This window comes from Plodia interpunctella, chromosome 29 (assembly GCF_027563975.2).
Source record: "Plodia interpunctella isolate USDA-ARS_2022_Savannah chromosome 29, ilPloInte3.2, whole genome shotgun sequence".
Taxonomy (NCBI): Eukaryota; Metazoa; Arthropoda; class Insecta; order Lepidoptera; family Pyralidae; genus Plodia; species Plodia interpunctella.
The window spans coordinates 1,282,962-1,301,138 of record NC_071322.1 but is presented as its reverse complement, the minus strand read 5'-3'; the positions used below and the strand labels follow the sequence as shown (position 1 = coordinate 1,301,138).

The 18,177-nt window shown below is 34.4% G+C and overlaps 2 protein-coding genes across 8 annotated transcripts in view; both read left to right on the top strand.

The window, feature by feature from the left end:
* The window catches only part of LOC128681940 (zinc finger protein ZFP2-like), a 46,666-nt gene that overhangs the window by 9,713 nt on the left and 18,776 nt on the right, over window positions 1-18,177 (top strand). The window contains exon 7 of one of the 7 annotated variants that reach the window (XM_053766280.2): window positions 12,473-13,972. The exons of 3 other annotated variants lie outside the window; for them this stretch is intronic. In XM_053766280.2, coding sequence (XP_053622255.1) covers window positions 12,473-13,650 — 1,178 coding nt within the window. In that variant the 3' untranslated portion in view covers window positions 13,651-13,972. Of the gene's footprint in view, window positions 1-4,663; window positions 6,032-6,653; window positions 9,266-9,685; window positions 11,386-12,472; window positions 13,973-18,177 lie in introns of those variants that run through there. 3 more of the 7 variants (XM_053766278.2, XM_053766277.2, XM_053766279.2) reach the window with 3 other exon arrangements.
* On the top strand, window positions 14,078-17,677 carry LOC135310002 (zinc finger protein 271-like). The gene is made up of 2 exons (XM_064436903.1): window positions 14,078-14,751; window positions 15,479-17,677. The coding sequence occupies exons 1-2, from the start codon at window positions 14,619-14,621 to the stop codon at window positions 16,558-16,560; spliced, it is 1,215 nt and encodes a 404-aa protein (XP_064292973.1). The 5' UTR covers window positions 14,078-14,618; the 3' UTR covers window positions 16,561-17,677.

Here is an 18,177-nt window from a genome sequence, read left to right as displayed (position 1 = left end):
TAATATGGTTTCCTAAATCTGGTAACATGATTATTAAGTTCAACCAGTATTGTTGTAACTATTTTCATGTAATGCGTCTGTGTTCAATTTAATTTAAGTTCAAATAAACTATGAGCCGAGTGAGCTGAAATTGTGTATCACTTTTTTAAAGTGGATTGGATTTATTTCAATATCACCAAGTCATCAAGAAGTCACTCTCCATCTTTTTCATTCTGTCTGTTAGGGTTTCTCTTAAACCTACGTTTTCAGATTCCGATGCGGTTTATGCCTATTGAATAGGAATTTTCTTTCTTAGAAATTCACGAAGAACTACTAAAACTCACGAAGGCGGGTCGATAGTTATATTGAAAGCAGAAAATAAAATAAAATTACTTCATATAATTCTCCATATAACGTTCGAAGGGTTAAAAAGTTATTTTGTATCCTTTGTGTATTCAACCAACCGGAGTTATCGGACAGACATGATTTAATCTAATTTTTAAATCGTAGCCGTCCTTCTTATATTTTTATTACAAGGGAATGCGTGTAAGTGACCTCTCCGGTTGGTTTAACACTCAAAGTGTGTGTCAAAATATTTCAGGATATCGTCGTGTCTAAAAGCGCGTTCCCACTTACACACAATTTTTATGAAAAGGCGTCACTAGTGTTAGTATAACAAGTCCTATTGGTGATAGATTATTTTATGACACGACTCCACCAAATAAGAGGGTAATGTTGTCAGGGTTCATCTGTTTATGCCTTTATCTCTTTCATCCTTGCGTGTTCCTGGTATTCAAAGCTTTGGCGCTCGAAGCCTTAAGATGTAAAAAAATAGCCTAAAATTTTGAAGATGCCGAACCTTGTCATTTTGGCCTTAGGACCAAGGGAACTATCTGTATTGCGAATGCTGTTATTGCCTTTTAGCTGTCATCCCTTAGTCGCCTCATAAAGTCTTTACAAAACCATTTATTCAGAAACCGGTCTTATACAAACACTTTCACGCGTCAAAACATATCTTTTTCAAAAGCTACAAATTTACTAGCATTTCGGAACGACCACTGCTGAGAAGAAATGCCGAAAGAAACTCTTATATGGAGTGGTCCTATCCTAAAACGGAAACCACAAGGCCCTGTATTTATGTATGTGATTTTCTCTCTCTCTCTCTCTCTCTCTCTCTCTCTCTCTCTCTCTCTCTCTCTCTCATCTGAGCGTTTTTCCGGTTCCTTCCTTGTAGCCCAGGGTCCGCTTATCTTCTTTACCTATGTGAGTATATTCCAAATTCCACCATAATACTCAAATGTCTTCATATAGATGTGTGAGGTATTCATAGGCGCAAGAGAGACACGAGAGATTTGGACGCGGTTAGGTGACCTACTGACCGCTTGCCGTCTCTCTCTTTTGCGATTCTTCCCGGTTTCTTTAGCAGCTGTTAAGCGTCGGAGCCCATTGTCGTCTTCCCTAGTTGACGCATATCACCATTGAGGTATTGTCTGTTACCGTAGTTAACAATAGTTTAAACATAGTGTCTCGATTTTTCTTGATGTAGGGATTAATTATATTTATAAGTGGGAACGCGCCATTTAAACGCCTGACTTTGCAGTACTCTTCGGTTCTTCGAACGCCTGTGGCAACTATAGGTGTCACTTTGTAAAAGTTCTCTAATTGACGTTAAGAAATTTTGACAGCTACATTGCCCCTGGCGTTCATATTTGTATTATTTATGTTTTATTATCAAAATGTTGGCAATGTAAATTTTTTTTTTGTTATTTGTCAAGTAAAATTAGTGTTGGGAACTTTGCTCAGTTATAACACTGAGCAAACTTAAGTTTTTTTTTTGTGTACATTTGTGTGTGTGTGCATAATAAAAATTATTATATTGTATTAAAAAAATGAGCCAAAATGTAATAATTTAATATCGATGTAAAAAAAACGCGAGTGAAATTTTTGCATTGCCAATTTTGTCGTTTGATTAAGAGGACTTTAGCGCAAAGTCACGCGAAAAAGTCGTATTTGACTGTATTTTGCTGTTTTTTTCTTTTCTGACAATTTGACGTCCTTTAATGCCTAGTTGACATTTTCGTGTCTCGGAGCGTGTTATCACTCGCTCACCGTATGCGTGTACAAAGGGTAGCGATATAACACTTCCTTTGTCTATGATACTCAATGTTACCATGCGAAGTGTGTTTTGGAAATTGAAAACAAAGAAGAGTGGAAGATACATTTTTTATTTTGTGCTGGACGCGGTGAGATTTGACATATCTTTTTTTTTAATGCGAAGGAATATAAAAATTGTTATATGGAAAAGTTTAAGTGTTATTTTCTGTTTGGTAACTAAGGTTTGACTGGCTGAAAATGCCTTTCTGTTAACATAAATAAAACTGTACTTGCCGTTTCGCCGAAATTTTGAACTGTTAGTCTGCTATTTTTCACTAATCAAATTGATTTTTGTAGTTGGCGGCACATTTGGACAACATTATATACAGGGTTACTGGTATCAAACGCAAAACCTCCTAAAGACTACTTGGGTACATCAAAACCGGCAACTTTTATTCTACGAATTTTCGTGATTCGTGGTTTTTTATTTTCATATAAAAAATAGAATCTAATTTGCGATTCTACACATTTTAACTCGATGTAATAGCCAAGCAACATGAGACAGTCAGTACAGTAGCGTTATGTAGCGGAATCGAACATAGAGGTAACGTTTTATAGAAACGACATTAAAACTAAAAAAGGAAAATTATTGTATTTATTACGTTTAGACAAAAGTCGTAGAACAAAAGATGTTAGTCTCTATGTACCTTATGCGCTTTTAGAAGGTCACGCGTTAGATACCAGTAACCTTGTATATGTAGCATGCGGACTTTGGATCTTGCTATTTAGGTCGCAGTCTTCTCTTGATTAAAATCTAGCTCTATAGCCGCGATTTCGTCCGCGATAAATAATAGCTACCCCATGTAACCCTATCTATGTGTAGTCTATCTCTGTGCCAAATTTCATCAAAATTAGTCCAGTAGGTTTTGAGTTTATTGATAATAAACAAAAACGAAAATACTTGTGTTTATAATGTAAGCATGGAAAAATAAAGCATAGAAGCATTTTCGTTGTGTATCAAAGTGCCGTCGCCTACAAATTATTTATTAAATTCACATTACTAGTATATTGCTGGCATGTTCGAGCGAAGCCTTTCTCTAAAACCGTTACATATAAAAATTGTAGAAAAACCAAATGAATATTTCAACCTTTCACTCTTACGCGGGTCATTTCCATGTTTCGGCATGGCTTTTGCCTATAACCTATTAAAAAAACTATAAATAAATATATATATATATATATATATGCGAAAATCTCACATACACCACCTTGAATTAGTTCGAGAGTTGTGTGTTATGGCACACAAACATAACGGTAATAAAACATATATAGCATATGAAACTAATATATAAATTGATATACATCCAAGAACCAATCAATCTGGAGTAGATCAGACCTCAAATTCAAATTCATAATTCTTTATCTCAACTTAGGATGATATACATCATTTATTGACGTCAAAAATTACTTGAATTACTTGTCTACTGCCGACTTTCAAAACGCAGTTGAAGAAGCGGCGCAACAAACTTCACCGCAGCCCTTTTTCCAAGGACGTCAATTAACAAATGTAGACCTGAATCTGGAGTGGCAATCTGGAATGATTATTAGGTTGACAACACCGGTTGCCACCAATGTTCTAATACTGGACAAAAAGCAGAGTGTTATTAGGAGTCAATTTTAATTATAAAATAATATACTAAATTTTTGAGGATATGCTATTATATTCTTCTTCATAGTCGTATTTTCTCATGGCTGAGGATCGTGGTCATTGCGTGGAATGTGGAAAACACACACAACAACTTTCTTGGTATTAATGTAGTGATTTGCCATTGCCTTCTCCATTTCACACATAAGTTAGTAATCAACCAGTGTGTTTCCTCACAATGTTTTCTTTCACCGAATGCAGGTGGTAGTCTTTGAAAAGTACATGAGTCAGATTGGTATACAAACTCGTGTGGCACGAGTAGGCTCCGAACCTGGGACCTTTCGATCCATAGGCGTCTTAACTATTACACCACCAACGCTATACTGCTGTTCTATAATTGAAATCTGAATCTATAATAATTATCGTGGAATTTAATGTATATAACTCTAACCGGTTGCCGGCTACTGGATAACAATTGTTTATTCATTGTTTCTAAATTATTGACGGGTAATAAAAGTGTGTAGTGTACAATCCCTCGACGGCTGAAGCTACGTAAGAAGCAATAAAAGTAAGAACATCACCTTTTCTATATTATTTTCTGTTGTTAAACAAGGATCGACGACACCCGAAGTCCACGTTTGACTGGCTTATTCATGGAATGAAATTCTGAAATAGTGATACTCGTTGATTGCTAGCTGATCGCCTAAAAGAAGAATGTCTAGTGTATAAGCCCTTGATTGACTTTGAAAAACTGCGCGGGAGGAGTAGCATCCGACACGTTCCATGTTTTTCTTTCGCTGCCTAGCCAAGCATTGAATCAATACAATTATGATATCCGTAAAAAAATGAGTCATTGCGGTAAAGTCCTCAGCGAAACCTCAGTTTTATTTAGTTTTGATTTCTTGCCATGACATGCCTAATATTATTTTAAATTTCTCCATTCAGATGTTTCCCCTTCAAGGGTCGAGAACACTGAAGTCGAAGAAACAGCAACTGGCATCAAACGAATTCAGTCTCTCCAATGTGTAAAAATTGACAATCGGACACAATACGTGTGCCAATTTTGTCAAAAAGCATTTGACAAAAAGAAACAAGTGCAAAAGCATTTACGGGAACACAGGCCTTTTGAGTGCGCAGATTGCCACAAGAGGTTCGATAGGAAAACAAACTTGCAGCAACATGTGAGAATTCACACTGGAGAGAAACCATACGTGTGTAACGTTTGCGGCGCTAGGTTCACTCAACGCAGTAGTTTGTCCAAACATTTCCTTAAACATTCCAGCGATTCTCCTTACGAATGTGACGTTTGCCATCATAGGTTTAATAGGAAATGGAATTTGACTAAACATCTCACTAGACACACCGGCGAGAAACCTTACGAATGCGAGATATGTCATCGCAGGTTCAGAGAGAAACATCCTTTCAAACAACATTTAAGGACCCACAGTGACGACAAACCACATCTCTGTAATTTTTGTGGCAAAAGATTTATAACTAAAAATGTTTTGAAGGTGCATCTGTTGAAACATACCGGCGATAGGGAGAATGAGTGTACTATCTGTTTACGGAGGTATACGACAAAGCAATGTTTAAAAACGCATATGGGAACGCATACTGGTGAGAAACCTCACCAATGCACCATATGTCACCGTGGATTTTCCACAAAACAAACCTTAGAGACTCACTTGAAGATTCACACTGGTGAGAAACCTTACGAATGTAACATTTGTCGTTATAGGTGTAATAAAAAGGGCAATTTGACAAAACATTTAGCTTTGCATACTGGCGTCAAACCTTACGAATGTAACGTGTGTCACCATAGATTTTCTGTTAAATGGAATCTGACGAAACATTTGACCAGACATACCGGTGAGAAACCTTACGAGTGCGATGTTTGTCATCGTAGATTTAGAGAAAAACATCCGTTTACTCTTCATTTAAGGACACATACTGGCGAGAAACCGTTCCAGTGTAACTTTTGCTATTTGAGATTCAGCGCAAACAACCAATTGAGAAGGCATTTACTGAAGCACACTGACGAATGTGAATTTTGTCAGCGTCGGTTCGTTTCAAAGCAGACATTGGAAATACATTTGAAAACGCACAGTAATATAGTTAGTGATTAAAAGAATTACTTTTGAACATCTTGGTGTATTTTGGAAACTACTCTTTGTTTTATAATTGTTTGAAAGTTTCTCAACTCATGAGCCTGGCCTTAAGTTAACTTTTTATTTTACATGTCACAACACTTTAATATTTATGTGTAATGATAATTCATACGATGTGATAACAATTAAATTATAATGAGATCAATGCTATCTTTTTATTTTTATTATTAAACCTTTATCGAACTTAGAAATAGACAGTCTATGTTTCTCGTTTTACCATATGCTTCTTGCCATAAGCCGATCGTGTAGATAAATTATTTTCTTTATATCACATGATTATACGAAGCATCCAAGATTAATCAGGATTATCGTATTCGTAACACTAGGAGCACATCTTCGGCATTGGAAAGTGAATGAGTTAGTGACACGAATTTGTATTTTTATGAAGCATGAGCTTCATAAATGAATCTGGCGATATGTTTATTGATTTTAAAAAGCATAACCAAAGTACAACTAGTAAGTAGCTAGTTTATAATAGAGGCACATCATTCTAAATTTTTATATGATAATAGGAATATAAAATAACATATTAAACGAAACGTTTTGATTTTCCAATTCATATATACATAAAATATTTTGATTCTGATAACAAAACTTGCGCACAACATTATCAAAATTCTTGTTAATTAGTAAAATTACTAGGATAATGAATACGCAGTGGTCGCTTGCGATAAGGTCCTCAAACAAATACTTGTATGATGTTGTTGTTTTATTAAGTTTGCTTAGATGTCAATACGCCTAATAACTTTGGAAATTTTTCTATTCAGGTGTTCCCTCGACATCGCTACCGAATACTCAACAACTAGAAGAAACAACAACAGCAAACAAACGCCTTAAGTCTCTAGAATGTGTAAGATTAGAGAATGGCCGCTATTACGAATGCCAATTTTGTCAAAAAAGAATTGTCGAGGAAAAAAAGATGCGCAAACATTTACGCGAGCATAAACCTTTCGAATGCGCAGTTTGTAACAAGAAATTCTTTAGAAAGACTTATTTACAAAAACATTTTATTTCTCACACTGGCGTGAAAGCATACGAATGTAATGTTTGCAACCGTAAATTTAGTCATAAGAGCACTTTGAATATCCATCAAAAAATACACTCAGGCGAGAAACCACACGAATGTCACGTCTGTCATCACAGATTTTTAACTAAAGGCAACTTGACAAAACATCTAACGCGACACACCGGTGAGAAACCTTACGAGTGTGAGGTTTGTCATCGCAGGTTTAGAGAGAAACACCCGTTCACGGTACACATGAGAACGCACACTGGCGAAAAGTCACATCTATGTAATTTTTGCGGCAAAAAGTTCGGCGGCAATAACCAATTACAACGTCATCTGTTGAAACATACTGGACAGGAATATAAATGTACACTCTGTCCGCGTAGGTTCTATGTAAAGCGAACGTTTGAAACCCATTTGAAATCGCATAGTATGGAGAAGCCCCACAAATGTACTATATGTCAACGCGGATTCAATATAAAACAGCATTTAGAAGCTCACGTTAGGACACATACTGGTGAGAAACCTTTCGAATGTAACATTTGTCAGTATAGGTGTTCCACTAAAGGTAATTTGACAATACATCTTAGAAAGCATACTGGAGGAAAGCCGTTTGAGTGTCACATTTGTCACCTTCGATTTACTCAAAAAGGGAATTTGAAAAATCATTTAACGATTCACACTGGCGAGAAACCATATGAATGTGAGTATTGCCATCGTAGGTTTAGGGAGAAGCATCCGTTTGTTCTTCATATAAGAACGCACACTGGTGAGAAACCTTTCCAGTGTAATGTTTGTTACTTGAGTTTCAGTGCGAAAAATCAATTGAAGAGACATATGATGAAACATACAGACGCGTGTGACGTATGTCATCGTCGTTTCGTTTCTAAGCAAACCTTAGAAATTCACTTAAAAACCCATATTAGAGGTAATGAGGCCTTAGTTATTTAATTTTTACTGAGAAATATATGAGACTATACCAAGCTTAGATATTTGATTAAATGTTGACAATCTTGACATTTCTTTATTGAAATATGCAGTTTACAAATCAAAATATAATTTAAAAATCGATGTATAAATCATTCAGTCAATTTTATAATTTTCTTTATAACAAGATAAATATGCAATGTGCAGAAGTACTGTCTTAGTGTTTATTTCAATAAAATATAAATCAACATAGTATATATTTTTGAGTACCTAAACAAATTAGGTATTCTAAATAGAATATTTAGTAAACAGTAACACATAACGGCAAATATTAGAATTACTTATATTAGTAAGAGAAATTAGATTAGTAAAATAGTTTAGATCATCAATGCAGCAGTACCCTGATCGGTCAATAGAATTTTGGCAAATCACATTTTGATACGTATTAATTTTATATATCAATTACATAATTTACATCTATTTCTCACGAAAAACTATCAGAATACAATAAATTATCAGCTTCAACATTCATTTCACAAGTACTTATAAAATATCACGTCTTTGTTCCTAACGGTGTAGACAGAGTCAACGGTCGCGAAATTCGAATGGTGGTACTGAGAATAAGCTGTTAAGTATTAAGGGTATGCTCGGTCTGTCATATCGGTTAAACATTCTCAATTGAGTATTAAATAAATTATATTTTATACGTGTTGTTCGGCAATTATATACACCATACATTTTTAATTATGCCAAAATATAAAATTGGGCTATTAATACCTATTACTTATAATATGTGCATAGTCATTCAAAACATAAAAAATCGAAATCCATAATTATTATTGGTTGTAATTCTTAGAGTGGGCCACCTGACTACTACGCTTCATAGTAAAGGTAGGTTCAGTGCAGCGGTTCACACAAAGTCGATTTTCATTGATAAATTTTGACAATTCTTTTTTATTTATTTGTTTTTTTGCCTATGCCGGGGTCATTGCACGCGAGAGCGAGAGAACACGATAAACTGTGAATTGGAATGATTGGAGTTTCAAACTACAGCCATAATGATATTTTGGGATAAATGCAAACCTCAATTACTTTGGTGATAAACGATAATATTAATTCTTCTTTCTCTTTCTTTCTTTAATATAAAGCCTTTAATTTGTTTGTCATAATTCAAAATTTATGGTGTATAGTCGATAAATCAATATTTTTCTAGTGTAGATATGGCAGCTTAAATAACAATAGATGCTTATGGCGAGATTTGTCATAGATCTGATTTTTATATAAATATAAAATCGAATTGGAGATCATGGAAATAAATTTACTTGTAGTACTTTTTTATGCACTGAGAAAACAAAAGAAATCATTGTATTTTCATCATTTTTATTATTAATATTTAAATTATTACTTGAAGCTATTTCTGCGCAATAAAATTAATATAAAATAGAATCTGTCTTTTAATCATTCCACGAAAAATATATTTGGCTTACGGATTGATAGTGTTGATAAAAAAAATTAAAAAACAATTGTTGTTTAGCCTATATATTATCACATCTTGTACAACAGTAGTTTATGGAGCTAATATCATTATTTAGGTATGTTCAGAAAACTTTAAGGCAACAAAATTATATCTTAACACGAGAATCAACCCCCTGCAGTGACAAAAAAATATATCAGAACTAGTAAATTTCTACAATTAGGCATTGAAGTTCTTAATTTATGTAAACACCTGCAAAAAAAATCAATCAATAATATTACGCGTGTTTTTGCGCCAGTCCTCAGATTTGTATATTGTTTAATAATGATGATAATATTTGCTTTTATGTCAATAAAAATATGCCTAATAATTGTGGAAACTTTTCTATTCAGGTGCCTCTTCGTCCGCGTTACCGAATACACAAGTCGAAGACACAACTACGGCAAATAAAAGGCTTAAGTCTTTAGAATGTGTGAAATCAGAGAGTGGGCGACTATATATTTGCCAATTTTGTGATATGTCTATTAAAGAGGAGAAAAAGATGCGGAAACATTTACAACAACACAAACCTTTCCAATGTGCAGCTTGTCAGAAAGGATTTGAAAAGAGGGCGTACCTACTAAAGCATTTCGTATCACATACAGGGGTAAAGGCTTACGAATGCAATGTTTGCCATCGTAAATTTAGTCATAAGAGTACTTTAAACATACATTTAAATATACACACGGGCGAGAAACTTCACGAATGTCATGTTTGCCATCACAAATTTAATACAAAGAGCAATTTAACTAAACATCTTACAAGACACACAGGCGAGAAACCTTACGAATGCGAAATCTGCCACCGTAGGTTTAGAGAGAAACATCCGTTTACTGTCCATTTAACAATGCATACTGGTGAGAAAACTCACCTGTGTAACTTCTGTGGTAAAAAGTTTGGCGCTAATAATCAATTACAAAGACATTTACTGAAACATACAGGTCAAGAGTACAAATGTACTATGTGCCCTCGCAGGTTCTATGTGAAACGCACATATGAGTTACATTTAAAGTCTCATACTGGCGAGAAACCGTTTAAATGTACAGTTTGCCAACGAGGCTTTAATATTAAACAGCATTTAGAAGCGCACGTGAGAACACACACTGGCGAGAAACCATTCAAATGTGATCTTTGCCATTATAGATGTTCTACTAAGGGCAATTTGACTATTCATCTAACAAAGCATACCGGTGTGAAACCTTTCGAATGTAACATATGTCACCTTCGGTTCACACAAAAAGGAAATTTGAAAAGTCACATGACCATTCATACAGGTGAGAAACCTTACGAATGTGACGTGTGTCATCGGAGATTCAGGGAAAAACACCCTTTTAAACAACATTTAAGAACGCACACTGGCGAACAACCTTTTCAGTGTAACCTCTGCTATTTGAGATTTAGTGCGAACAACCAGTTGAAAAAGCATATGATGAAACACACAGACGAGTGTGACGTTTGTCATCGTCGATTTGTGTCAAAACAAGCCTTAGAAATACACTTGAAAAGTCATATTTCAGATACAGATGCCTTAGTCATTTAAATGTACTATTAATTATACCTATTATTGAGCTAATAAAATATCTTGATAATGATATTTAATTTATGTCGGATACTTTTTATAACAAAATAGTAATCGGAGAAAATTCACCGGCTTCATCGCATTTTAAATCCCTATTCATAATTCTTTTTTAACTGAATTTATAATAAACATTTATTTAGAAGAATTAAATGATTAATTCCCATCACATTAAACGTTTACATTTTAAAAATACCATTATTATAACAATATACAAACGCGAATGAATTAACAATATGAATTAGTTTTTTACTTAACTGAAAGATAGATATGGCTTTGTAATAGAGCCATCGTAATCAAACCATTTAGGCCTGATTCCTAAAATATGTTACATATTTATCAATTAACACTTAAATCTCTTAAAAAACGTATCTCAATGTGTAAATTAGATTAAATAGAAGTAGTATTTGTTATTATGTAAATCTTGATTGTATTTTTACACATTTATATAATAAAAAGCTTTCTTCTATAAATATATTATTTTGTATGAATTTGAAATTAATACGATGTAATGTATAAGTGCAAATTAGAGATGATAACGTAAACGCTTATCACTTATTTTTCAACTTTTATTATAAATGAGAAAATGTTTGTGAGTAGATGAAGGAAGACAAAAAACGCGGAATTCTCATAAATATAGTTGGAAGTAATCAGAAGAGCATAAGGTATATTTCATCGTTTTCGTGGGAAATATCTGCGGGCGAAGTCGCAGTGCAAAAGCTAGTAGTGCTAATTTCATTTTTTTTAATGTCTAACGCAAAATTAGACATTAGAGATAAAGAACAATGTACATTATTATGTGTGCATAGGAAAATATTTTAACTAAACTCCTCTAAAAATCATTAGGATGGCATTGTTTGTTTTTATTAAGAAACACAAATATGCCTAGTATTTGTAGACATTATTTATATTTAGCTGTTCTTTCGTCACCGGAACATTGAAATTAAAGATTCATCGACGGCTTTTTTTAAATGTATAAGATTAAAGAAAGGGAAGCATTACGAGTGCCAATTTTGTCAAAAACAATGATTTGAATTGATATGAATAATAATAATAATAATGCATTTACTCAACACTCAACGGCCCACACTAGCACTAAGCTTGTATCGCGGGTCCGATGTACACAAACACAGAAACAGGCTCAACTCACCCAGAACCGCAGCCCGCGCTGGGCATCGAACCCCGGACCCACAGATAGAGGGCGGGCGTGGTGACCACTACACCAAGATGGTCAATAGAATGAACGAAAACCTTTCGAATGCGCTGTTTGTAAAAAGAGATTTTATAGGAGGACTACTTTGCGTTTTACGTTTTAGGACATTGGCGGAAAGGCTTACGGAAGCATGAATAGAATAAGGAATTGGTGTGTACAAGAAAAAGAGAGAAATATGTTACAATTAGGCATTAAAGTTCAACTTATATTTGATGTACATATTAAGTATCCGTAAGAAAGAGTTATCAAGCATGTGCGGTAAAGTCCTTTAATAAATAATAGAATAATATTATTTATTTTTGTTTAGCCAACACAAGTATGCCTATTAATTATGGAAATTTTTCTATTCAGGTGTTCCTACGTCAACGGAACAGAACATTGAAATTGAAGAAACTTCTACGGCTAACAAACGAATTAAGTCTCTAGAATGTATAAGATTAGCGAACAGGCGGCATTACGAATGCCAGTTTTGTCAAAAAACTTTTACTGAGGAGAAAAAAATGCGTAAACATCTAAGAGAACATAAACCTTTCGAATGCGTTGTTTGCAATAAGAGATTTGATAGGAGAACTAATTTGCAACAGCACGCTGTCACTCACACTGGCGTTAAGGCTCACGAATGTGATATTTGTAGCCGAAGGTTCAGCCAGAAGGGAGCTTTGAAAATACATCAAGCTATTCACACTGGTGAGAAACCTTACGAATGTCACGTTTGTCATCATAAATTTAACAAAAAAGGCAATTTGACTAAACATTTAACAAGACACACCGGCGAGAAACCTTTCGAATGTGACATATGTCATCGTAGGTTTAGGGAAAAACATCCGTTTACTGTACATTTAAGAATGCACACAGGCGTGAAATCTCTCCTTTGTAATATTTGCGGCAAGACGTTCGGTGCAAATAAAGATTTAAAAATACATCTACTAAAACATAGCGGCGCTGAATTGTTTAGATGTGATATTTGTCAACGTACTTTTGCAATAAAATCGACTTTTGAGTTACATGTGAAATCGCACACTCACGGGAAACCGTTTCAGTGTACGATCTGTCAACGTGGATTTAATATCAAACAACATTTAGAGTCACATTTGAGAACACACACTGGCGAGAAACCGTTTGAATGCAATATTTGTAATTATAGATGTTCCAGCAAAGGCAATTTAACTCAACATCAAGTGAAACACACGGGCATAAAACCTTTTGAATGTAATATTTGTCATCTTAGATTTACACAAAAAAGTAATTTGAAAAAGCATTTGACGAGACATACTGGGGAGAAGCCTTATGAATGTGACGTGTGCCATCGTAGGTTTAGAGAAAAACATCCTTTTACACTTCATTTAAGAACACACACTGGCGAGAAACCTTTCCAGTGTAATTTCTGCTACTTAAGATTCAGTGCAAACAACCAACTGAAAAGACATTTGACAAAACACACTGACGAATGCGACGTTTGTCAAAGTCGTTTTGTCTCAAAGAAAACATTAGAACTGCATTTGAAAAGCCATACGGGGGTTAGCGAATAAACGTGAACCATAATGATACCGAGATTTTTTCGGGTACCAATCCACGGACATCGCTAGTGTTTTCTATATTCCCTTTGAAGATACATATTTAACACATCTTATAATTTTGGATTTATTTTATTAAGGTGTTCGTCCGACACCGGTTATGATTACAATCTTGATCTACATCAGCAAAAAATATATATTAAATCTCTACAATTTGTATGTTTAGAGATTGGGCTCCGATATTTTTGTAAATTTTGTTAAAAAATTTGGTTCACAAGAGACAAATGCAATAGGCCATTTGAGAGAACACAAACCTTTTTTGTACAGTTTGTCACGTAACTTGGGGTAGAGTGTCTGAGTTAAGAAGACATATTACACACACACACACACACACACACACACACACACACACACACACACACACACACACACACACACACACACACACACACACACACACACACACACACACACACACATAGAAAAAAGCTTTATGTGATATTTCCAGTGCTAGCTTCACCAAAAATTTTAGTCTAAAGGTACATCACGAAATTCATACTGGTGGAACAAATGTAAAATATATTATCAGAGGTTTAGTTCTAAGAGGAATTTATCGAATCATTGCTCGATGCATACTGGCGAGAAACCATATGAATGCGACTTTTGTCACCGTAAATTTATAAAAAAAAATATTGTTTATATTCATTTAGAGAAAAAATTCCATTTACAATACATCTACGAAAACATATTAGCGAAAAAACCATTTTATTGTAGGAAGCATATCAGGTACAAAGCTAATGCTGAGTTAAGTGTCAACTTAACAAAGCATACGGGCGAAACACTACACGAGTGTAGTCTGCCAACGTAAAGTAAAATTTCGAAAATAATCTGTGTTGACTTCTGAAAATGTCAGGTGTAACAACCAACCTATAACTGTCAAGTAGGTGTCAACGCCAAAACTTTATAACAACCCTCAAGTGCTTATGGAAACCCATGACAAATCATTTCAATGCAATGTGTGTGGACGCATATTGGCATTACAATCGCGTTTACACATACAGGTGAGAAACCTTACAAATAAGACATCTGTGAAAGTTGTTTTCTTTGGAAAAGTTCGTTGGCTTCATGTTTAAGAACCCACAGCTGTAGTGGTGGCAAACACCAGAGAGATCATTCAACAATGACTTCTGACAGTGATACCTGCCAACGTAACTACCAAAAAGAAAGTTTGAGAATTATTATAACAGATATTAAAGTGTCTAAACTAAAGCTAACATATGAACAGAACGGAAATGTCTGAAGAAAAAATACACGTATAAAATGATAAAACGAGGCGCCAGTCATTGCCCAAGCTCCCTTGAAATATTGTGAGAAATAAAGATGAAATGTATCATAATTTGTTCTTAACATTTTTACCCGTAGATTCCACGGCCTCCGGTTCTTCGGTCGGTTTTCTGTAAAGACTCTTATTTTTTTAATGTTCAATCATAAATTCTGAATATATGATATAGAAAAAGAAAATGGGGTTAAAACAATGACTTAAAACTATTCCTAATTTTGGGCTTTTGCTAGTTGATCGAAGTTAATAAAAATATGCGACATTAATAAATAGAAAGACATTGGTACTCAATGCAATTAGGCATTAAAGCAAAAAGTTAAATTTTCATCTAATGTATATTTGTCACAGTAATGATATAATAAAAATAAAACTAATAAAAATCTGCTTGCTATAAAGTCCTCAAAAAATGTTTAGCAATATATAAAATTTGTTCAATTTTGCTTGTTTATTCGTTCCAATGATTTTATGTTATTTAATGGTCCTGTGTTTGTGTTTCTTCCACAGCGCTAACGAATATTCAACAATTTGAAGAAAAATCAACAGCAAGCAAACGTGTTCAGTCTTTAGAACGTGTAACTATAGACGATACCTTACTCTTCGTCTGTCAGTTTTGTCAAAAAACGTTTGTCAATGAAAGAAAAATACGCGTTCATTTGAGAGAGCATAAACCTTATGGTTGTGCAATTTGTCAAAAACGATTTGATAGGCCGTTTTATTTGCAGAGGCATATCAAATCACATTCCGGTGTAAGGCCTTACGCGTGTCATATTTGTGATAAAAGATTTGGTGAGCCACGTCACTTGAAACAGCATTTAGCTACACATACAGACGAGAAACCTTACGAATGTGATATTTGTCATCACAGATTTCTCAAAAAGTCTAATTTGAATAAACATATAACGAAACACACCGGCGAGAAACCTTACGAATGTGATGTTTGTCATCGTAGATTTAGGGAAAAGTTTCCTTTCAAAATACATTTGAGAATGCACACTGGTGAGAAGCCATTTCAATGTCATTTTTGCGGCAAAAGGTTCCGTTCAAATAACGAATTACAAGTACATTTAAAAACTCATACTGGCAGTGAATCTAAACCTAATGATTGTAGTAAAAAATTGATAAAGAGGGAAAGAAGCGACCGCACGTCCGGGAAATCATATGAATGTGACGTTTGTTATCGTACATTCAATGTGAAGGCAAACATGAAAACACATCGCCGAACACATACTGGCGAGAAACCTTACCAATGTTCTGTCTGCCAGCGCACTTTTACTGCAAGTTACACTTTAGATAGACACTTCAAAACTCATACAGGCGAGAAATCTCACGAATGTGAAATTTGCCACCGTAAGTTTACAATGAAACAACATCTTAAAGTACATTTGAGGACGCACACAGGTGAAAAACCGTATGAGTGTAATATTTGTCAGCGACGTATTCGAGCTAGGTATACTTTAGATGTGCATATGAGAACTCATACTGGTGAGAAACCTTTTGAATGTACTGTTTGTCAACGTAAGTTTGCTCTGAAGCAAACCTTAGAGAGTCACTTGAAAACACACAACAGCGAAAAACGCACACATTGAATACTGTAATCCCAAATTACTCAATTGTATTACCTCAACTTATTGATGACAAACCTATCTCAGGACTGAATATAGTAGAATAAAAGTTTACGTTTCGTGGCTAATATGAATAAAGGATGTAAGAAAAGTTTATTGATTCTGACTAGAAATAAGTTAAAGCGTGAGTAGGGCATATATTAATTTATTCTTAATTCTTAACATGGTCAGTGACCTTATCTCTCAATTAAACATGTGTTATGAATTGAAGACGGATACATGAAATCTTCAATAATAATTTTACCAAGTTGTGTGAATATTAATTAATGAACATTACAATGTTTGATAAATACTTTTTATATTGCACAGATTGCTAGAAGTGGTTACGCGCTACTTTGTTAAACTACATATGCACTTAATTATTTATATCCTGAATTCCTGACGGATTACTGGACCAGACGCTTCTCTTTCTCTCTCTCCCTCTCTTCCTCGCTATCGGAAGTGGAGCTGGGGCTCGATTCTCACGCTATCGTAATTCACTTCATCAGTTTTCTCCATTTTTTTTTTCTGAATGTCTAGCACAGTTTCTGACGGTGATTTACAAAAAATCACCGTTTCAAAATAAGTTTCAAACTGTTCCTTTATCAATTTGCTTACACCATTACACCATTTTAAACCATTGAACAAAATTGGAGAAAATTTATAAAGTGAACTTCGATTGCATGAGAATCGTGCCCCTGATTGTAGAGGGAGATGTGGCCTCTGACAATTGGCAAGGCAAAATTCCCCCACTTGACGACCACTTTAAAATTTATCTTATGGTAGTAAACTTAAGGCTGGATTTAGCTTTTTTCTGTAGAGCAATCCGTCAGCTAATATTCGTAGTAACAAGAATCTTCATTTTTGCCCGCTACTTACTGCTCTGTGAAAATTATGATAAATAAAAATGTTAATTTATATTGTAGTTACTGTTTTTATAAAAGTACACGTAGTGATTACACACAATTTATTTAAACACAAAGTTTTTAAGTGTATTATTAAGATTTTTGTATATTTTCCATCTAGATTGATTAAATGTTATAAATGCATGATAATAACCTATTTTGAGTAAAATTATGTAATAAATTATAGTATTACAGTTTAATTGTCTTATTTCCTAATAAACCTTTGAATTAATCATTTTGTTAAGATTTTCTTAAATGTCACGACTAACTCAACGATTTCTTTATATATACGTCTCATCTTCGCGTGTTCCTGCGAAGTTGAAATTTTGATTTGTGATTTTGTTGATCGTGATTTTACAACCGGCCACCTCTCTGGCGTCAAACCTCATTGGAAATGCTATTGTTACCTACCAGCAAGTTTACAATTCAAGTCCATTTAAGAATGGACAGCAAACTGGTAATTTTTGATGACTTGCAGTCACCTTTTCAAAGTAATTTTTGCGGCAAAAGTTACACTAGCAATACCGAATTAAAACATAATAAAAAAAATGATAAAGGAGACTCTATCTAATCTCAAACTACTTTATGAGTTACATTTGTCATCGTAAATTTAAAACGAAGAGTAGTATAAAAACCAATCTACGAGAGCTTGTTTGCTACATTCAGTTCCTTAGGCACCTATCCAAACAAGTCTTTA

Bases quoted from the DNA above. Each gene is read 5' to 3' on its own strand.
- LOC135310002 (XM_064436903.1), top strand. From the start codon at position 14,619: ATGGAAACCCATGACAAATCATTTCAATGCAATGTGTGTGGACGCATA. The intron at 14,752-15,478 runs GTTGGCTTCATG...TTTCTTCCACAG, and splicing joins TGTTTTCTTTGGAAAAGTTC to CGCTAACGAATATTCAACAA.